Source organism: Acanthochromis polyacanthus, chromosome 24 (genome assembly GCF_021347895.1).
Source record: "Acanthochromis polyacanthus isolate Apoly-LR-REF ecotype Palm Island chromosome 24, KAUST_Apoly_ChrSc, whole genome shotgun sequence".
Lineage (NCBI taxonomy): Eukaryota > Metazoa > Chordata > Actinopteri > Pomacentridae > Acanthochromis > Acanthochromis polyacanthus.
The window spans coordinates 3,018,495-3,041,238 of record NC_067136.1 but is presented as its reverse complement, the minus strand read 5'-3'; the positions used below and the strand labels follow the sequence as shown (position 1 = coordinate 3,041,238).

The window sequence follows — 22,744 nt, the reverse complement described above, 5'->3', positions numbered from 1 at the left end:
TGCACATATCAGTGGGATTGCTGGGGTTTTCTGATGAATAAAATTACCGATATAGTATTATTATTGCAAAGACTGAACATAAGTCGAAGGTAGCATGTATTCTAATGTATTTATGATAAGAAATTCATCATAATCATTATTATGTATCATTACTGATATATATGTACGACAAAAAGAAGCAAAATGACTACAAAAGGATACAAAAATAGCTACAGAGACACAGCAAAATGACACTGAAATGAGAATAGTATATACTGTGTTTTATATATAAAATACAATTGCTGGTACATTCTTAGTACAACAATTGACATAGTTATTTCACATCATTCCACTGATTCAGAATCTGCAATCTTGGACATATAGACGGCATAATCCTTAGATTATTTATTCAAATTAAGCACAAAATATGAAAATTTACAACGATAATTGTAGAACTTTAGCTTCATATACCATCGCACTGCCATAATCAACTTTTCTTAAACAATGCCGGTGTTGAAAGTGGTTCAACTAGCAATTTTTTTTGTATTTTTTTATTTTAAATAGAACATTGCAAAGTGCACACAGATTTTACAAACAGCATTTTAAATGCATAGAGGTTATGATTAAAAAAAAGTTGCACGGTCGAGCAGAAAGGTGATTTCAGATAGAATAATCCCAATATTAATATCACATATTGCAAAAATAATAAAACAAACATTGAATGTTATCAAAAATAAGCATCCATCCATTCTCTATACACCGCTTTATCCTCACTAGGGTCATGGGGGGTGCTGGAGTCTATCCCAGCTGACTCAGGTGAAGGCAGGGGACACCCTGGACAGGTCACCAGTCTGTCACAGAGCTACATATACAGACACACAATCACACTCACATTCACACCTACGGACAATTTAGAGTAACCAATTAACCTCAGCATGTTTTTGGACTGTGGGAGGAAACCGGAGTACCCGGAGAAAACCCACGCATGCACAGGGAGAACATGCAAACTCCATGCAGAAAGATCCCAGGCCGGGATTTGAACCGGTATCTTCTTGCTGCAAGGCGAAAGTGCTAATCACTACTACACTGTGCAGCCCAAAAATAAACATAATTAATTTTAAAAAATTCTCCATTAAAAGCTAGCAAGCTAATGCACAATCAACATGTAAATCCAAACATGTTTATTTCTTAATATAATTGTTCATATTTGATAAAGACAATTAATTATGCACAAAAGCAGTTTACTGACAAAGAAAAATCATCATTGACAAAGAAAAAGTAAATCAGAAAAAAATAAATGAATTGGTGAACAAAAATGTTATAATAATCAATCAAATATACACAGTTATATCAATCAAATATTAGATTGATATAACTGTGTGTATTTGATGGTTAAATGTACGACTATCAGACATTTTAATGAAATTATATCAACACAATGTGAAGGAGAAAAATGCAGTTCAAGACTTTTAAAATGAGCTTCACCTGAACAGCTAGACTATACCTGGTATTTAATATAAATATGAATATTTTACATGTTTATATTTTAGAAATATAATCACTTATATTGGATAATAAGAGCTAAATGATCAATAGTCAAAATATGAACAATAATTTAAATGTTACTCATACAGATGAATTGATGAGTGAATTAATTTGATCTTTAATTTAATTTTGTATTTGATACAAATGTATTTCATGTAGGTTGGTTGGTGATGGTGCAAGTGAGAGGTGAAGGGAGAGAGACACTGAGATACATGGAGAGAGAGAGAGTTTATGACTGACAGGCGGATGAACCAATCAACTGCGGCCTTTCCTCCGTATCTTGCTCCTGATTGGAGGATGCAGCAGCAGTGCTCTGATGGATGCTCCTCCTCCTCCTCCCCATCCTCAAAGTGATGCTGCTGCTGCTGCAAGCTGCTGGTGTTGCCGTGACGATGATATCCTCCTCCCCCTCCCTCCTACACACACACACACACACACACACACACACACACTGAGGAGAGGCAGCAAACAAGACGCTATCATGACGCGATGGCTTCAGGCTGCAAAACAGACACTTGCAGCGATCGCCTCAGGAGGACGTGGTGAGTGGTGGCTCTGCGTTTAATCTGGGATGAGAGGATGAAGGGATGGGTGGACGAATGGGTGGATGGATGGAGGAATGTTTGAGGATGACAGTAGCAGCTGTAGCATGCTGTGTTTTCCTGCCAGAGAGGGAGGGAGGGAGGAGGAAGAGCAGAGGGATTGAGGATGGACAGATTGCAGCATAAATGATGAGTGGATAAATGAATGAATGCGGACTGATCAAAGCAGCAGAGCAAATACAGGTCTCTCTGTGTGTGTGTGTGTGTGTGTGTGTGTGTGTGTGTGTGTGTGTGTGTGTGTGTGTGTGTGTGTGTGTGTGTGTGTGTGCGTGCGTGTGTGCATATGTGTGTCAGGCCTGTATGTGCACGTTAGCATCCCGGGTGCTAACAGTAACAGAAGGTACGTCACTTCTGTGAACAGAAAACTGGGCTGATCCACTCTGATTTCTATCAGTGACGAGCCACAACATTAAAACCGTCGTCGGGGGAAGTGGATGGGGTTGGTTCTCTCTCCACGGTGGTTGGGAGGTGCTGGGCGGCAGGTGAACCACCAGGTGAGACAAACTGTGGCTGGATCAGAGTGTCCACCACCGAACGAAACCACAGAGCAATGGGAGAAGGGGGTCCGGTCCGATGAATCATCTTTTCTTTGCATCATGGACGGTCAGGTGTGTAGTTTACCTTGCGAAGAGGTGTGAACGTCAAGGCTGATTGGTCCAAGTGGTCCACATGAAATAACGCTGGAGGCTGCTTCTTGGAAAACCAATGAAGAGACCTTAGAAAAGGCGCAGAAAGACCAAAAGAAAGAAGAACCAAAAATGCAACATCGCCACAAAGAGATGCAAAATAACAAGAAATAGAAGCAAAGCAGCAAGAAAGATACATAACACAGCTACGAAGACTCGCACAATGACTATAAAGATATCCAAAACAGCTACAACAACATGCAAAGTGATTTTGGTGGCATAACATAGCTACAAAGAGACACAAAAGAACTACAAAGACTCATAAAATGACTATAAACTGGCACAAAACAGCCATAACAAGATGCAAGTGGCATAAAACATCTACAAAGACTCACAAAATTACCACAAAGAGACACAAAACAACCACAGAGAGAAACAAAGCAGATAGAAAGACACACAAAACAGCAACAAAGACTCGCAAAATAACTATTTAAAGAACTACTAAGAGACAGAAATGACCATGAAGAGATGCAGACCAGCTACAAACACTCACAAAATTACTATAAACCGGCACCAAACAGCCACAAAAAGCCAGAAAACAGCTATAAAGACATGCATAACAGGTACAGCAAGATGCAAAAACAATTATGGCAATGCAATATAGCTACAAAGAGACGCAAAATAACAACAAAGAGAAGCAAAGCAGCTAGAAAGACACACAAAATGACTATGAATTGACACAAAACAGCTAGAGACATGCAAAACCACTATAAATACACAAAATTGCTGTAAAGAGATAGAAAACAGCGATAAAGACATGCAAAACAGATACAAGATGCAAAATTATTATGGTGACACAACATAGCTACAAACAACTACAAAGAGAAGGAAATCAGCAAGAAAGATAAACAAAACAGCTACAAGGACTCGCAAAATTCCCGTAAAGATACCTAAAACAGTTACAACAATGTGCAAAATGAGCATGGTGACGTAACACAGCAACAAAGAGCCCCAAACGAACTACGAAGAGACACAAAATAACTACAAAGACTTTCAAAACGACAATAAAGAGTGAGACAACCACAATGAAACAAAACAAAGCTACAGAGGATCAGTGTGGGACGTGAAATGATGGCAAAGAGATGCAAAATGACAACAAAAAAAATGGCACAAAAATGGCAAAGACAAAACCACGACACAAAATCCAAAATATCCACAAACAAACAGATGCAAAAAGGTGCAAACAGCCAACAGGCTGATTTTGTCAAATCGACATTTCATTTATGAAATCACCAAAAGAACAAAACCTGCAGGTGTCAAGAGGAAAACAACCTTTTCATGGGAATATATGAGGAGGAAGCTCAGGTTACTGGCGTGTCAGCTGTATTTTCTGCTGTCGGTGTGACGTCACGCTGTGAATTTACTCAGCCGCTCTCCAGAAGCTGGTTTCACAGCTACAGTTGTGTGTCCATCTGGGATGTAATGGAGTCTGAAGCAGGGTGATGTAAGTAGGTCTTCAATTAGCAAAGAGTGTTGTGTCCAGATTAGTGCTGTTTATTCATCCCTCAGACCATAGAGAGCTATGTTAATAATTGATTGATCATTGACTAAAAATGGTTTTAATGGACTTTTTGGGATTTTTTTGGTAATAACACAAGAATGAAGTAAATGTTTTGAGTTTTTGAACTGTCATTTGGAGATCCGTGATGTGATCGTTTGACGGTTTTCTCCTGCTAATTGATACAAAAATGAACAGGTTAATAATTGATGATGATAAAGTTTAATTACAGCCCACCTCAACCAGCTGCAGCAGTAAAATGCTACTTACACATTAGTGCATCAATAATACTTCTATGTCTGACCATGGAGCATTTGTTCTCATGTAAAATTGAAAACCTCAGCGGTGTTCTCTATTGGATTCAAATCAGGTCGCAAACTTGTCCAGGTCGTAGCTTTCACTTTGTTCTCTTGAGTGATTTGGTTCTTTGGATGGCTCTCATCCTGGAATATTGCTTTTCCTCAATCTTCTTGTCAGCCAGTGTTTTGGTTTATCCACAGACATTCATGCTCATATGTACTCAGTCTCCTATCACAGCTTTGCTAAGAAGTCATTTTTGACCATTTTCGAGCCATTCTGAACAAATTTGGAGAATTTTTGAGTAATTGTAGTTTATTGTTTTGTTGTATGATGTGTCATTTTTCCACATTTTTGAGTCCTTTAAGTAATTATAGACCAAACAGTTTTGAGTTATTTCAGCCCAAATTTGAACTTATTTCCATCCTTTCCATCTTTGTGAAGTTTCAGTTGGATTTTTCACTTCTTCTGTTTAATTCTTTTCCGTGTGAAGCCACGCTGAAGACATAGACACAGTCCATAGGTCCAAAACTGAGGAAGTCCACTGCTCATTTCAGAACCATGTTCATGCTGGTAGACTGACTGTAAATCACAGACAGGCTTAAATGAGTTCCTTTCTACTTTCAGTCCTGTACTTTCAAAACAGTCTTTGTAATTATTGATACAGTGTCTGCTCTGAAAAGCATCAACAGTGTCAGAAACTTAGATTTGTTCAAACTACAGAAGCATATGGTTGATCTTTAGATGCCAGACTTGGACACAAACAAACCCAAAAACAATTGGCTGCAAACGCGTCTGATTCCACAAAACATGTGGATGCGTCCAAAACAGCGATGAATAGATGAACTTTGTCAATATCGGGAATGAAAGAAAGAAGGAGTTCAATTGTGTCGCGCACTGTGACAGTTACCGACAGTCACTGCACACAAAAAAATAGAGGCTCGCTGTTGCCCCATAATCCTTTGCAGCATTGTACTGCAGAGAATCCTTGAATGGAGGAGTGGGGGTGCAGAAGCACTGAGTGTCTGACAGGAAATACAATCCTCTTCATTTGCACTGACAAATTAATAAATAAAAACAAAAAATAGCTGAAAATATTTCCCTCATTCTCAGTCGTGTGTGCATTTGTGACGAGCTTTTAGTTTTTTCAGACGGACACTAACTGCACGTCCGTCTTTGTAAAGCAGCTTTCATGTCAGACAGGGTTGTGGCGGCTCGTGGACGGAATATTTGGGGGAGGAGGTGTTAAAACGGGATTACGGACAAGCTCACACAGAACTCATATCCATAATCCCTCCCCTCGATAAATTATTCACGACAACACTGGGTTCATATTTTACACACGCACATGTGAGAAGAAAAACACCTTGGATGGCAGCGGGACGATGAAAAACAAACCCAGAGGATGGACAGAAAGAGAGAACAAAGACAAAAATTTATGAAAAAAAAGCTTCACATTTGTATTGATAATAATAATAAATACAAATGGACAGAAATGTAAAATCTAATATATAATACAGAGGATAATGTACATCATATGTGGTTAAATCTGTGAAAGCTCATGTGATCTGGTACAGGATTCTGTTCTTTTACTAGTTAATATCTGTTATTTAGGAGAAATGACAGCTAAAAACTTTTTTTTCAGTGTGCCTCTGCAGAATTTGTCCAATACATTTAACTTTGTTGTATCTTCGAGGTTTCTCAATTCTCTCATTTTCACACATCGAGATACAGTCAAATCCAATCAAATCGAGGCAGTTTGCTGCATCATCACCACCAACCGGGTGCCTAAAAACTGTGAACTGCGACACTTTGTAACGCCAGCGCTGGCGTCATTTCTGCTCTCGGCACACATGCGGCTAAATTTAGGATGTCAGGGTTAAAAAGGCTCCTGGTTGCTTCACGTTTTCTTGTGTTTCCACGTTGTCCGCAACGCCACCACCCGCCCCCTTCTCTCCAAGCAGTCTGTTACCATAGAAACCACAACCTCACCCCCTCTTTCTTCTTCCTCTTTGAAGACATTTTGGTGACCTACATTGCTGCTTCCTGGAGCTCTTTATTAGTACCTTGCTCCTACTTTTCATGCCTCCTGTAGGTCCTACAAGCAACAACACCACCTCCCTCCTCCATCTGTGGATCGTACCACCTGTCCCAAGGCTTGTTGCACAGCCTAATCTTTGTAGACCGTACCATGTGGGAGTTAATTGAGGAACGCAGCGATCTAATGAGCCACCTGGTAGGAACATATGGGCATTCCTATAGTGGGGAAGACGGACTATTTTTATTTTGGTTTTGGGCTCGTTTTCCCAGCTGTTGCAGTTTGTGTTTTGTTTAATGTTACCTAAATTATTATTATTACCCAATGGGGGAAATGCACCTAATAATCACAAACGGGGATGCAAAGTTTAATAAGTTGTCTTAGTCGGCAGCAATATAAATCCATAATCAGTTGGTTGTGAATGAAGCACTGTGGACATATCTCCATGTTCTGATGAAGCTATTCTGGACCACAGACTTGTGACATGCAGAGTAAGACTGGATTGAGTTGTAGGAATGTTCTTTGACCCTCAGCCACAAACCACAGAAGTCTCTGTCATGGTGCCCATTGCTAGCTAAAGCCCCACAATGCTCTCTGCTTGTCAACACTGATCTCCTGTAGTCCAAGCTGGTTGCTCCAGTAACAAACAAACCAGCCCTAGTCTGCCATCTCATCAAGCAGAGACTCCACTTGGTGGCTCAACTAGGTACTGCAGCTATGCACAGTACAGGTCCTGATTCATTTGTCCTTCATTTTCTGCCTCATCGGTTGATATGAATGTTTTATTTCGATAATTTGTTAATGTCAGTTAATCATTTAGCGATTATCACTAAACTTCCTAAATAAGACCAATGAAGAAGAATGAAAGTGTCAAATCATTCTTTGTCCGTGTTTGTCTGTTTTTCCAGCTAACTAACTTGATCCCTCTTTGTCTCTTTTTTCCAGGACACATTGGATTTCATCTTCAACCCACTGTAAATTAAACTAACGCCAAGGCTTGTCACTTTCCCGAAAACAGACTGGAAGAAGACCAGACCGCTCCTCTTACACTATAATTCTTGTGGTTTCAAGAGACTAATATTTCTCTGGGAGCGGACAACACGTAAAAGCAGAAGGATGTTTTAAATTGGAAATTTATCAAGATTTTAATGCCTGGAGCCTTTTGTCGCCCAACAGGAATTTAATGGAATGACGTATGCCAAGATTGATTGACTACAGGCTCAGATAAAGACCATTAGCCTCTCTTCTTAGTGGTGGACACGTCAAGAACGGAGCATTTTTGTCAAGCTAGACTTTGCCGAGGGTTTCCATAAGGAGTTTGTTTGAATGTTTTACTCCCTCCCGTTGAATGTACGATGGAATAAACCCCGAAACACAAGAAGAAGAACCACAACAAGCTGCTCAGAAAGACAGTAGCTGTATCGGAAAATAAAGCCCCTTCCCCTGGCTGCAGAGGGGAACAAGGGGTGTGTTCGGAGGTTCACCCCCACCAGGCTGCCGCTCGCAGATGGAGGCCCACCAACACTCCCCAGATAGCAGCAGTGAGGAGTGCACCGTCCTGGAGGCTCCGCCCGTCAAAAACGCCTGCCCACAACATGCAGGGAAGGTAAGAGTGCAACACTGACAACGCTCGTTTCTTTCTTCGTGAAGTGTTTGCCAGATGAAAAGCTCACTGTGCATACAAAGCACAGATTCTAGTTACTTGTGCTTTATTTGAGTCTCTCTTTTTTATGATGTTTTAAAATTCCATTCAAAAACATCACACTTTTAACTTCACCACAGTCATCCAACAGCTTCAGTTACTTTAAAAATTTAGAGTTTTTCACACAAAACAGAAGAAAACTTAAATAATGTTGCATTGTGAAGACGTCACTTTGTGCTAGGGGCCATTGTGACGGTGTTTCTCAGTATTTTCAGAATTTCTCCAAACAATCAGTTTATTCCTGGAGAGTGCGTTCACATTAATGCGTCAGTAATAACAGTCTAATGTACACTACCAGTCAAAAGTTTGGCCTCACTTAGGAATGTATTTATTTTTGAAACAAAAGCATTTTTCCCAATGAAGATGACATGAAATGAATTAGAAATACAGTCTAGGCATTGTTAACCCTTACATGCACTCTTTCAAAAGTGGATCAAAAATTATCTGTATAAGAATGAAAGTGCTTTAATGCCATTTGGATCATTTTGGTTAAAAATAATCATTTGTATTATTGTTTGTATTGTATTTTTGTCCTCACAAGAAGGATTTCATGTTTGAAATATCTTTATTTTTCACTTTATAACATATTTTGAACATTTTGATAATTGAAAAAGAAGAATATTAGCCAGAAGAGCAATAGAAGAATGTCATCATCCATTTTATTGACATTTTTCCTCTCCTTCAAAATTTTAGTCCTTACTTTTAGAGCTCTGCATAATCAAGCTCCCTCTGACATCTCTGACCTTATTGTTCCTCATGCACCAGCTCGTGCACTGAGGTCCTCAGGTCAGAGATTGCAATCTGTTCCATGCACGCTTTTTAGGACTAGAGGTGACCGATCCTTTCAGGCAGTAGCTCCTAGACTGTGGAATGCGCTGCCTGTCTGCTTGAGATGCTTAGACTCAGCTGATTCTTTTAAAAAACAGCTGAAAACTTTTTTATACAAGCAGGTTTTTAGTTGAGAGAGGGCTTTTATGTGGATGATTTTATGTGATTTTACATGTGTGATTTTATGTGCATGATTTTATGTGTTTTATTTTACGTGTGTTTTCATGTGTGTGATTTTATGAGAAATGTGGTTTTACATCGTGGAGGCTTATTTTACTGTATTTTCATGTTTTATTTTTCTTTTCTTTTAATGTAAAGCACTTTGTGATTTTTATATCTGTGAAAAGTGCTATATAAATAAACTTTACTTACTTACTTCCTTTCCTCCAGCTGTTGCTGATGTCCATCCCTCAAAGTTTGTGCATCACCTGTTGTATGATATTATCAGTGACAAAGAACTTGGAGTAGTAACACAAATCTTACAGCTTCTTTAAAAATATAGAAGTTAATTTTGAAAATTGAATGGAATGATACCAAAAACATGTTTTTTGAGGAATAGCTAGAATATGAAATGATAAAAACTTTTTCAAAAACTTTTCGTTACAAAGATATATGGTAAATGACTATCCTTGTTGGAAGTGGCTGATTTCTAATGGAATATCTCCATAGAGGTACAGAGGAACATTTCCAGCAACCATCACTCCTGTGTTCTAATGCTACATTGTGTTAGCTAATGGTGTTGAAAGGTTCATTGATGATTAGAAAACCCTTGTGCAGTTATGTTAGCACATGGATAAAAGTGTGAGTTTTCATGGAAAACATAAAATTGTCTGGGTGACCTCTAACTTTTGAACCGTAGTGTTGATAAGGTTACATTTTTAGTTATTTAATATTCATTTTTTTCTGATATAAAGTAAGATTTCCTTGAAAATGTACACTTCAAGTACATTAAAGTTAATAAAATTACGAAAAAAAACTGCACCCAAGCTATTCCTTTATGTTACGTAGGTGATCAGTAAAATAAGCTAATTGTAGATCAGCTGTAGTACCTGATTGATACTATAGAGACCAGAAGAGGCGTCACTCAGACTATTATCATTTTTTTATTGTTTGTTTATTTCACAATGTTACACAAGTCAAATCTCCACTTGAGATCAATGGAGTCTTGTCAGTTTTTACATTGTGAAAATGGACACCCTGAAGAAGCTACAAGCTTATAAAGCTTACTACAGTTCATGTCGGTCAGCAGACAGCATTTTAGCTAGCAAGGGGCACCACGACAAAGACTTGTGTCGACTGACTTGTGTCTGAATAAAGCAACCTGTGAATTTAGCTTTCATCCTCTCTTCTGCCTTTCTATCTGCAGGTGGCGGACCTGTACTGTTCGGCCTGTGAGGTTGCGCTGTGTGAAGACTGTGTGTCGGACCATGGAGAGCACCCGAAGGTGGCCCTCACCCAGGCCCTGGAGCAGCATCGCAGCAGCCTGCAGGAGAGGCTGGGATCTGTCAACAACAGGTCCTGGATCGCTAGCCATTTATTAAAAAACAAAACAACTAAGTTACTTTTAGTCTTCTAAACTGCTTTGGTGTGTCAGTAGTTGCTAAAAATATCAAATTTGCGAAGAAAGGTTATTCTCCAGGAAAGTGTGGGTGCTGAAATATGCACAAAACTCTTCGACAGCAGATGTTTTGTGATTGGATGTGAAATTTGTCTTCAGCTAAAAGATTGGTGGGGTTTTGAAATGTTTTAGGGGGATAATGTGTGGTATAATGAATCATTTCATTTATTTATTTATCAGGACAGTGTACAGTGACATTAAGCTCAAGAGCAAAGATGTTTGTACCAGACCTTTTTCCATCTGTAGTCCTTTGGGAAAGGGACGGGGGCCAAGGTGCAAATACACATAAAATACCTTTGACTATTGTCAAATAGTCCCATTCATAGAGTTGCAGAATTAAAACTCATTATTCTTCAAAAACTTCCGTAACATGTCAGCCATTCATCATCCCAAGCAAATGCCTTTATAATCTCATAAACTTAATAAACTCACTCATCACGTACAAGGTAACATTCACTTCTACACATCACACACTCTTAATGTTCACATCTCTGGTTCTCCATAAACCAATCTTTCACTTGTTTGGTGAAGGTTCTATACTCACTTAAGCTCACTTAAGCTTAATCCTTCAAGGATATTTATGATTTTAAATAGTGGTGCCATAAGATTTAAAGTGAGCTGAAGCCCTTTTTGATGGACTAGTGTAACCTCTCGATTTAGAAACTGCACTCTCACTGCTCTGCATTGGCTCAGGTTAAGCAAAGTCTGTGCTTTACTCAAATTTAGTGGCATTAATCATTTTTTAAGATGATGCTCTTTTGAAGAGAATTGAATTTTTTGGTGAATTGGTCTCTGTGCAGCGTAACAACACTTGAATTCTGAATTTGCACCCAAAATGCTCTAAAGTTCCATTTATAAATCACCAACGCAGCCTCAACAGCAAATGAGCTAGACAGAGGCAGAAAAAGAAAGCAAAAAAGTTTGCAAAAATAAGAAAAAAAAAAAATCCAGAATCACCAAGATGCTAATTTCTCAGATATTTTCTTTACATTCACTAACATTGTTCAGTGTTTGCAGAAATTTCTCTCAGCGGTTGTTAAACAATAGGATTTTAAGCCCGGAAATATCCCAAAAGAGTCCGGAGTACAGAATTCACATTTAAAATCAATAATCTGTAGCTCAAAACAAATCCATAAAAGGAATAAAAACCCTGCTCCTCAAACAGCTTACTAGTATTTTGGTGACTTTCTGAGTTTTTTTCCACACAAATGTAAGAGTTCTGAAATAGCAAAAAGGGCCTTTTTAAATACATAAGGACAAGAAAGGAAAAAGTTACCAGATCTTTCTGAATTATTGTTGTTCCTGTAACTGCAGTTACTACGAGTGAGGCTAATTCTGACAAAACCACATGCCACTGGAGAGTTTCATTTGGAAAACTGCAATTTTTTTCCGATATTATAACAGGTTTTCTATGTAAATCAATGTAGTTCAAATGTAACAGAGAAAAGTATGTCATTTACCTCCAAATCACAGCGCAAGACAAAAATATAATAGTTTAAAATTAAAATACTTAAATAAATATCTGTCTATCTATCCATATTCATATATACACACACACATATTCTATACACCTGTCTATCTAAAGTGCAGGTACAGTTAGTGGAATAGTAGGGAGATGCTGACATCTAGTGCACAGCCAAAGAAATGCAGGACAAGAATGAATCAAGATGTGAAAGTTAGACAGAAACATTGACATTTCATATATACAATAAAAACAAAGCGTAAACTGTATATTCATGCTTGTTGCACACATGAATAATTAAAGTGTTAAAGCGCAGATGAAGCCTCATCTTTTGTTTACCTGACATTTGATTTTGACTCCGGTTCTAGACTCCCTCAGATTTCAGATGCCCTGTCCTTCGTCAAGGAGATCCTTCAGCAGCTGACCAATCAGAGAGCTTCCATTGAGGAGGACATCCAGTCGAGCTTCGAGGACCTGCACAAGCAGCTGGATGTCCGGAAGAGTGTCCTGCTGATGGAGCTAGAAGTCACATACGGACTCAAACAGAAGGCATCTGCACACAAGTTTTACACTACAGGGAAACTTCACTCAATAAAATACATCTAACAAAACAACAAAACCCCATAAAGATCAGCTCTTTGTGTCTCCAGGTCCTTCAGGCGCAGGTAGACAGCCTTGTCCGGGGAGAGGGGGAAATCATGGCCACCTGTACCCAGACGGAGGAGGCCCTGGCTGGGGAGGCCTGCGTGGCGAGCCTGCAGGTGGAGCAGGAGCTGCGGGAGAAGCTGGGGGAGCTGGTGGGCCTGGGCCTGCCATGCCAGCCGGAGGAGAACGACCAGCTGGATCTGGTGATGGAGACGGACGGGCTGAGGAAGTCCATACACAACCTGGGGACCATCGTCACCACCAGGTGAGACCACGCTTATCATTATCACTTAACACCATCTCACCCTTCCTTCAGGAAACCCTGAAACACTCCTCCACTGAACATCCCGGGACTTGACATGGATAGCATGAAGTACCTGGGCGTTCACCTAAATAACAAGCTTGACTGGACAGACAACGACTCTTTTTATAAAAAGGGTCAGTGTCATTTATACCTGATGAGGAGGCTCACATCTTTAGGTGTATGCAGGCCAATGCTGAAGACCTTTTATGACACTGTGGTGGCATCGGTGGTCTCCTATCTGACCACATAGGTGTGCTGGACGAGAACAGACTCAACAGATTGATTCAAAGAACCAGCTCAGTCTGAGAGGAGGGCTCTGGCCAAACTGTCCATCACAGGAAGCACCTTCTACCTTCTGCATCAGACCATAAACTCCTTAAGCAGCGCCTTCAGTGACAGACTATTACACCCTAAGTGTAAGAACGAGTGTTTCCACAAGTCCTTCATCCCTACATCAGTCAGACTACAATGACACATTATAACTTCACTGGTCTACCTCTTTCACTGCTGCACTTTTTTTTCTTACTTACACATTCCACTGACTTACACTGCCATTCAAAAGTTTGGGGTCACTTAGAAATATCCTTTTTTTTAAAACTAAAAGCATTTTTTTCTATAAAGATGACATTGAATGAATGTGGTAGATGACTCTTTTAACTGAAAACAGTTGATTTTTAATGGAATATCTACATGGGGTACAGATTTCCTTGTCCATCCTTTTGTATATAGTGTTCTTGAAAATGTCATCACATGTATATAATGTTTCTCTGCAATTGTGGTACTGTCTATAACATTCTTTTACCGCACATCTTTTGAGCTGCTGTAGTGGTGAACTGTCCCCACTGTGGGATCAATAAAGTTTATCTTGTCTTGTCTTGTCTTGTCTTCCTTAGTGCGGTGGCGAGCCAAAGTGAAGCCATGGGCGCCGGCCTGGAGCAGTGTGTAGTCGGACATCCTGCCTCGGTTACTATCGTAACAAGGGACAAGTCTGGGGGAGCGTGCAAGAGTGGTAACGCAATCCTATCGGCTGAGGTTAGTTTTTACACCCACAATCTATCACAGCTTTGTGGAAACAAGAGTAAAAGAAATTTACAAAACATCACTCGTGTGTTCATGCAGGTGTTCACCCCAGATGGCAGCATCGTAGATGGTGAGATCGTGGACCACAAGAACGGGACATATGAGTTTGTGTACATCGTGCCGAAGGAGGGCGACTTCTCCCTGGCACTTCGACTGTACGACCAGCACATCAAGGGAAGTCCTTTCAAACTGACCATCACCAGGGTCTCAGAGGCAGAAGTAGAGGTAGGTAGAGCTATCTTTTCATTTGTGATAAAGAAGGGAAAGAGGTGAAAACTATGGGGGTTGCACATTGAGTGAAAACTTTTTACAGACATGGAATTTGTCCTGTGAGGAACATATAAATACTAAGCATAGGGCAAAAGGGACTCTTCACGCATCTATGAGGGTACTAGAGCTGAATGTCCCCATTTCACATCCTGTCCTGAGATCTTTCTGCATGGAGTTTGTATGTTCTCCCTGTGCATGCATGGGTTTTCTCCAAGTACTCTGGCTTCCTCCCACAGTCCAAAAACCTGCTCAGGTTAATTGGTAACTCTAAATTGTCAATAGGTGGGAATGTGAGTGTGATTATTTGCCACAATATGTAGCCCTGAGATAAACAAGTGACCTGTCCAGGGTGTCCCGTCTTTGCCTTAAGCCAGCTGGGATAGGCGCCATCCCCCCACGACCCAAATGAGGATTAAGCAGTTGAATTCATACCTGTAAGCAGCGCCTTCTCCCTCCATTGCCACCTCTCCAGGTATCTCCATCCACCACGACAGCAACCAACTCAGCAGCCAATGCCACCCCATCCACAGGCTCCTCTGAGGGGGCAAAGAGACGAGGGAAGTCCCCTGGCCAAAAGAAGAAGGGCTCCAAGAGGGCCAGCAGTGCCCTGGGCACCCCGCGACGCAAAACTCAGAACCCCATCGAGGATGACCTCATCTTCCGGATTGGTGAGAAACACATCTGGAAGAAAGAAATAGTGCAGAGAAACAAGGGGACTTCGGCATTTGCTGCACTACAGTTATTGAAATTACAGATATTTTTACTTGGTTCACTGCTTAAACCCCTAAATTTGGGCAACAAAACAGAACCTGGTTTAGCCTGGTGACGTCTTTTTTTGTTGAAGAATGGCTACATCAAAATGTAAGTGTTGGTTCAATTAATGAGGCTCAAGGCAAAACCAAAAGCACTCCAGGATGATAGGACCTCAGATTGTCTCATTTTGTCTGTGCTTAAAGTAGAAACTGTCCTTGTGTAATGTACAATGTCACACATACAGACAAGGTATTTCTAATTTGTACTAGTTCAATATATTGTCAAAATAGGATCATAATTGTATGAATAAAAACAAAAGGCACAGGATTTGAAGGATTAAAGTCCTCATATAATTTTTAAAGCAAATTCAGAAAGGTAAAACCTTAAAAATTACCTACCAGGGTCCAATTGCAATTTCAAGGAACTGCAACAGATCAAGCTTCACCTATATATGAAATTTCTGAATCCCAAGATTTACCATGTCTAATAGATGCTTGAGACTGTTTTTTGTGCTCTTCAGGAACAAAAGGCAGGAATAAAGGAGAGTTCACCAACCTCCAAGGAGTGGCTGCCTCTTCCACTGGCAGGATACTGATTGCCGACAGCAACAATCAGTGTGTCCAGGTAGCATTTGTTTTTTATTTCTGGTCATGTTGTCTTTAACGGCAAAACCCAGCGTCTAAGTGACAATCTAAAGGTTGCACTATATCTCCAGATTTTCTCCAACGAGGGAGAATTCAAGAGTCGTTTTGGAGTGCGGGGACGGTCGCCGGGCCAACTGCAGCGCCCCACCGGTGTAGCCGTGCACCCCAGTGGTGACATAATCATTGCCGACTACGACAACAAATGGGTCAGCATCTTTTCCTGCGAGGGCAAGTTCAAGGTGGGTCTGCTGTTGTGGCATGGGCAAAAACACTTAAAAGGTGACCCTAAGTTGCATAAAAACTAACCTTTCACTCTCTTGCATCTTGTGCCTTGTTGAATTATCCATTGTCTTCATGTTTGTACTTGTGATCCACCAGGCAAAGCTCGGCTCCGGTAGACTTATGGGACCTAAGGGTGTGTCCGTGGATGAAAATGGTCACGTGATTGTGGTGGACAACAAGGCGTGCACTGTCTTCATCTTCCAACTGACTGGCAAGCTCATCACCAAGTTTGGTAGCCGGGGCAATGGTGACAAGCAGTTTGCAGGTAACGTTGTTTCAAAAACATAAACCGTTGCCAGGAAAGATATGAAAATAAGCCAATCTTGAATGTTTTGTAGACTAAATTATCATATTCCAAATGATATAAATCACATATATGAATAACATCACTTACTAATACTATGGTATATGAGTAAAACTGGAATTCTGGTTGAATATATACACTAAAAATGGGTCAGTCAAAAAGAAACATTGTCTACCAAGGTAAAAACCACCAATAGGGACTGAATATCTGCTAAAGTGTGAGCACTGAGAGCAGCTGAGATACCATGACAACAATGAAAATATTTATCTTAAAGTGTTCTGAAGGTGGTTGAAGTGCCATGTAAACACTGAGAACTGCTTTAAGTGTCAAACAACTTGTAAGTTGTGAAACTAGCATTTATGTGTGAGTTGCGGTGTACTTTCTCAGAGAAACCAAGCTTTGATCTCTGAAAGCAGCGAAACTTGCAGTCAAAGGGGTTGTAAATCGTCAAAACGGTTGTCAAATGAAGTGCTATGTCTGAAAGTTGAAGTGCATTCACTGAAAGCAATTTAAGTTTCTTTTAAGGTGTAATCAAAGCAGATAAAGTAATACCTCTGAAAACAATTTTAGTCTAAGCTAGAAATGTCCCAAGTAAGGTTTTTCTTTTGCGCTCAATCCCATCTGGATTTTCCAAGATAATGCACCCTTCAAATATTGCAGATTAGCTAGTCTTATGGTTTAATCTTGTAGGACCAGAGGAACAGAGGTGAGCACTTACATGTTGGCAAACAAAGAGCATCGTGGGAGTTTAGCTATTAAAGGAGTACCGTCATAGAGACTTGCAAGGGAATTACTGACTTCAGTCCAGTAAACAAGTGTTTCATTAAACTGTGAGACAGCGATCCTGCATCCTAGTGAAACATCTTAAGGGCATTTTACAGCTTATTTTTGACTTTTCTGTGTGGGAACAGATGCAAACAAAGAATCAGGCTCAGGATTGTGCTACTGCAGATGACTATAAAATTCCACAATCCTAATTTTAAGATCTGTCTAAGCACATAAAAGTGACTGAAGCGAAAATTGTGAAAGCAGCAGTTGTAATGTAACCAATGTAAACAATTTGCTTGTTGAAATGCCTTAACTGAAAGCACATTCTGTTTTTTTTATTGTTCTTGTGTTCCTGTCCTGAAGGTCCACATTTTGCAGCAGTGAACAAGAACAATGAGATCATTGTGACAGACTTCCATAACCACTCTGTCAAGGTACTAAACAGTATATGTTCTTCTTTGTTTGATTTCACATTTGCAAACAAGTAAACAATAAATGTTTAGCTCTAGGATTAGCTGAATATAGAATCTGATGTCTTCCTCTTTGTGTCTCTGGTCAGGTTTTCACCCCCGAGGGAGAGCTGGTGTTGAAGTTTGGATCAAACGGTGAAGGAAATGGCCAGTTCAATGCTCCCACCGGTGTAGCTGTGGACATCAATGGGAACATCATTGTAGCTGACTGGGGCAACAGCAGGATACAGGTATGACGCTGGCGTGCAGGGTTTGTCGACATGTAATGACAATGAGCTTCCTTTTGGAAAATGACTACGTTTTCTCTTCAATAATTCCAGGTTTTTGATGGCAGCGGCTCCTTCCTATCCTACATCAACACATCAGCAGACCCTCTGTACGGGCCTCAAGGTCTGGCTCTGACCTCAGATGGACATGTGGTGGTTGCCGACTCTGGCAACCACTGCTTCAAAGTCTACCGATACCTACAATGATGGAGGCTTAGACGGAGATGTGAAGAGGAGGCAGGAGAGAGGTGGACAGGGGGAGCAGTTGTTGGATGTTGTTGGAGATACGGTGTGCAATGTCAAATTGTAGGAATTACTGCATGAACCTCTATTGCTGCCTGTAACTCTGGATGGAAGCATGGACAGAAGACAGGAAAAAGCAAAGGAGACGGATTAGCTAAACTGCCATCAATACATTGTCACAACTGCAATGGGAATATCTAACTTTGTCATCCATGATGGTTTTGAGATGTCTGAAGAAGGGATGAAGCTCATAGAAAATAAGATGGAATGGAAAAATACGATATTCCTGACAAAGAAGTACACCAGAATGGGCGACACAAGCGAAATGTGAAGTGCAGCAACAAATTAACAATGCCAAATCAAGAGGCCACTCTTCTTCCAATTTGACATGAGTGGAACAATGGAGGATTGAATGAAAAAGGCTTTAAGAAAACAAAGGGAAAACAAAATAAGGTTCCGAGAAGAGCTGTGAAACCACCGCCTCCGTAATCTACAATGTAGTGAATGCTGGATAAAGGTATCAAAGAAGTATCAAAGGCATGAAAGCATACATATAGGATATGAAGTGAAGAGAATGGATTGGAGGTTGAAAGTTTTCTAATGTTCTGCCTTCTCATATTGTATTTAATCCACAAAATAATAGCCAATGAGCTAAAAGAGGTCTATGTCTGTGACATTATTTGATCCTTTACATTATAACAAACGTCCCTGCAGTTTAACCCGTAACTTTGGAAGCTAGAATTTGCTACTAAATCTGCACTCAACTTTAAACTCGTGCAGCAGTAGAGCCACGCAGTCATGTTGGGAAACTCCCAGCAAGGGACGCATTAATTTGTAAATATTGCTAAAAAATGGAGGGGCGGCGGGGGGGGGCAACTTCTCCCAGTCAAATTTCCAGTGAATTTTGGCAGATTATAAACAACTGAACGGTAGACTAAGACATGGGCCACTTTTAGCCTGTTGTGCATTGTTTGTAACTTAGGATTGTTTGAATATGGAATGTTTATTTTGTTTCCCATATGCTAGTGTTCTTTACAAATTAGAAACGATTGCTTGACTCTAATTCTGATTGTCTGAGTGACTGATTGATCGATTGATTGGCTTGATTGACTCGGTAGCTTTGATGGGCATCATTGTCTCTCTCTGCTTGGTTTGAGTGCTCATATATTTTTCCTGAAAAATCCGTTGCAATGAGAACAAGTCTATAAATCTATCCTATATATTTGTGAGAAGACGTTTAATAATATGTAAAATGCTCAAAGTAATCAACATATTTGGAATCAGCAACATTTTCACACTCGTTTCTGCTCAACATCTCCGTAGCAAAAGAGAAAAGAGTGGGGGAGGGAATTGCAGACTGTTTGATTCAATCCTTGCCGAAACCAAGGATTTCGAGAATGCTGTAAGAGTTGCGTGAAGTGCTGTCGCCTGCTTGTACAATTTCACGTTCTGCCCAAAAAAAGAGAATACCTCAATGTTTTAGAAGCATGCCTCTGTTATTATGTAATTGTTGACATCTGACATACCAGATTTCAACTGTAAGCTCCCATTTTGCAAACTGTTCACCCGCACCAAAAGACGATTAACACCTCGTTTCCACATAGCTAGTCAACCAGAACTCTGTGGAGCTACTTCACTGTTTTTTTCAGTTTGAAGTTTGCCTTGACCATCTAGAACAATGTGGACTTCTGAAATGGATTTTGGAAAGAGTGCTATAGTAAATTTGAGCTACTTTAATGCACGATTCATGATTATATGTTCTAACCACACTGCAACCTCCAAGGCTGAAAACTAAGTGCCAACCCCTGCATTTCCTTGAATGACCACTGGACCAAATGAGACTGGCTCCAGAAGTGAGTCAATCCATATTTACCCTGGTACTAAAATGGCCATTTTACAGCGGGAAATACTGATGTTCCACGCTCATGTTCCATAATACTAGATGGGGTAAAACCTATTGCCTTCCGTCCATCTTTGAAATGATGCATTTCATAACACTGAACACTAGAGGGCATAGTCTGTATATTATACAGAATTATGGGCACCAAACAAAAGGTGGCTTTGCAGACACACATCAACCTGTTTACTGGAGGCTACATTAGGTTGTTAAAAACAAACTGGCGCTGTCTGAAGATGAAGATAAGGAAAGGTGAGACTTCTTCAGAAAAGATGCTAAAAACCATCCCAAGCCATTAATTTTCTAATGGGACCATTCAAAAACACAATAAACAAGATGGAAACGTGACTGTAGTGGAGTGCAGTCGAGTGAAATTGACTCCTGTTGCGTTAGCATTCAGAAGCAGCACTAACAGATGTTCCACTGTTCGTCTGCATTGGTTTAATTCCCCAGAGTCCTTCACTGCGTAAACTATATATCCCCCTAAAGCTATGTGGAAACGAGTCAAGCAACCATGACAGTAACATCAGTAAAGTATGCTTAAGGACATCAAACACCTGTGAAATTCCAAAGCATTTACTCATAACTTTTAGAAAAGTGCCGTGTGATATAATAACAACACAGAGCATTTACATGAGCTATTGACGAGGCAAGAACCACATTTACGTTATTTACATGATCGTTGAGTTGGACAGTGTTAATATGTGAGAAACACCAGATGCTTGTGGTTGCAGAAGTGGCGTCCTGTCAGTTATTCACACAACATTCAGTCTTTTTTGAAGAAGGAATTAAGAGAAACAATAATCACCATGTTCACAGCCGGGTTGAAGATTTTCTAAGTTATTTATTACTTCTATTTATTATTTATTGTTTTGATTAGTCATTTTAATCTTGCCATTAGATTGTGTTCCACCATGTGCATTGAGATTCTTAAGTGCCCATTACATTTCTTCTTTTTGTACATTTTATCTGAATGTGACTGTGGTGGCTGTTATGTGTGTTTTGCTACATTTTATTCCTGTTCTTTATTTATTTTTGTTGTTGTCATTTTTGTCAAGTTGAAACTGTCATGCTGTGGGGCAAAAAAATATTCAAGCTTGCCAGTTAGCCGGAATAGGTTGTTAGCATTGCATTTCCGATCAAAACCAATGGTCAAAAAGCTAACTAGTAACCTGTAGTACAGCACAATGATCAAATTGATTAAAACAATTTGCTTTTGAATGCTAATACTGCCAGTTTTGAATGTGGTTACAGGCTAACTTAATAGCTCATTTTTGCCATTGGTTTAGATGCTGAATGCTCATCACTTTTACAGATAGCTAAGACATTATAGTTTTTAGACGAAAATAAAAAAACGGACAAAAGTGCATGTTCAATGAAAATAATCGGCTAAAATGGAAAGAATTCCCCATTTGTGCTGATTGTCAGTCTGTTCAAGAGTCTTTTAAAAGTACTTTTTCTGACTTTGTTCAAGCGCCCAACAATCCTGGAGGAGATTTTTGGATTTGTCTGCGCTCATTGATTGTTTCAACAAAATCTGGCCACGGTTTTTAAAGTAATCCAGGCTTTGTTTGCTGGATGTTCAGCCTTAATGTCAGTAATACATATGAATGTTGTTTCAAAGTTGTTATGATGGAACTGCCTTCTCAGTAATCTTGATTTGAAACTTTGCGTAGACATACAGCAAGTAATAGATAGATAATAACCATTTCAAGCATAAATAGATTAGATTGGAGGCTACACATCCATTTGAGAGAACTTTGATTCCGCTGAAAAATATCTTTGGGCTTCTGTGAGTGCGTGTGTGTGTGAGTTTTCACCATGAAATAGATCTACATTATATACTGGTTACATTTTTTTCCTCAAATGGATATGTGGTGTTTTGGAACACAGCTCAGTTCTTATCGGTCACTTGCCTGCTCTTTCGCTCTCTGTAATTACTATCTGTCATGTCTGTTCACTGTTATGGGCTATCTCTTAATGTTCACACACACTCAACACTGAAATAAAGCATTGATTCCTAAATGGCAGCCAGCTGTTGTGGTTTGGTTTTGTGAAAATCCTGCACATTAAATTTGCCATGTGACATATTTAAAGAGTCGCCCTCATTCTTGGAGCTCAAATATCAAGAAAAATGTTGAGAGGTTCCGCCACAATACGCAGGATGGCATGTTACAGCGTTAATTGTGAATTCTATTCTGTTCATTTTTCCACTTAAATTCTGTGATATCATATTTAGAACTAGCAATGCATGAACATGTCTACACTGATGAAACATTCTTCTTTTGTAAAGCTCAAATCAGAAGCCTTGTGGTTGAATAGATGTAACTTGATTATGTTAATCTCCAAGGATAAATTTTTGAAGAAAAAAAAGAGAAAAAATAGTCACAAAGGAAACAGATCAACCAGTCTGTGTATTACCGATTACTTCTTAATTCAGCTTTCATTTAAAAAAGATTAAAGAAACATGTTTCTGTTCTTTGTTTCAAAACCAAAAGCAGGTTTCAGGTCTCACAGTGAAAAGGCTTTTTTTTCCCTTTTAAACTTTCAATAACAGCTAAAA

The 22,744-nt window shown here is 39.8% G+C and overlaps 1 protein-coding gene across 1 annotated transcript; it reads left to right on the top strand.

Annotated features, from left to right (window-relative positions):
- The first annotated feature begins 1,888 nt into the window (after positions 1-1,888).
- trim2b (tripartite motif containing 2b) lies at positions 1,889-22,211 on the top strand. The gene is made up of 14 exons (XM_051944470.1): positions 1,889-2,066; positions 7,591-8,251; positions 10,542-10,690; positions 12,624-12,804; positions 12,906-13,165; positions 14,098-14,236; positions 14,324-14,509; positions 15,027-15,222; positions 15,828-15,931; positions 16,023-16,190; positions 16,330-16,498; positions 17,669-17,739; positions 17,865-18,005; positions 18,096-22,211. Exons 2-14 carry the CDS (start codon positions 8,153-8,155, stop codon positions 18,246-18,248), a joined length of 2,016 nt encoding a protein of 671 aa, XP_051800430.1. The 5' UTR covers positions 1,889-2,066; positions 7,591-8,152; the 3' UTR covers positions 18,249-22,211.
- The last annotated feature ends 533 nt before the right edge of the window (positions 22,212-22,744 follow it).

What these genes read in the sequence shown, in the direction of transcription:
- trim2b (XM_051944470.1), top strand. Translation starts at nt 8,153, where the DNA reads ATGGAGGCCCACCAACACTCCCCAGATAGCAGCAGTGAGGAGTGCACC. An exon ending in CCTGCGAGGGCAAGTTCAAG is followed by an intron (nt 16,191 to 16,329) that starts GTGGGTCTGCTG and finishes GTGATCCACCAG; the next exon opens with GCAAAGCTCGGCTCCGGTAG. An exon ending in TGGTGACAAGCAGTTTGCAG is followed by an intron (nt 16,499 to 17,668) that starts GTAACGTTGTTT and finishes CCTGTCCTGAAG; the next exon opens with GTCCACATTTTGCAGCAGTG.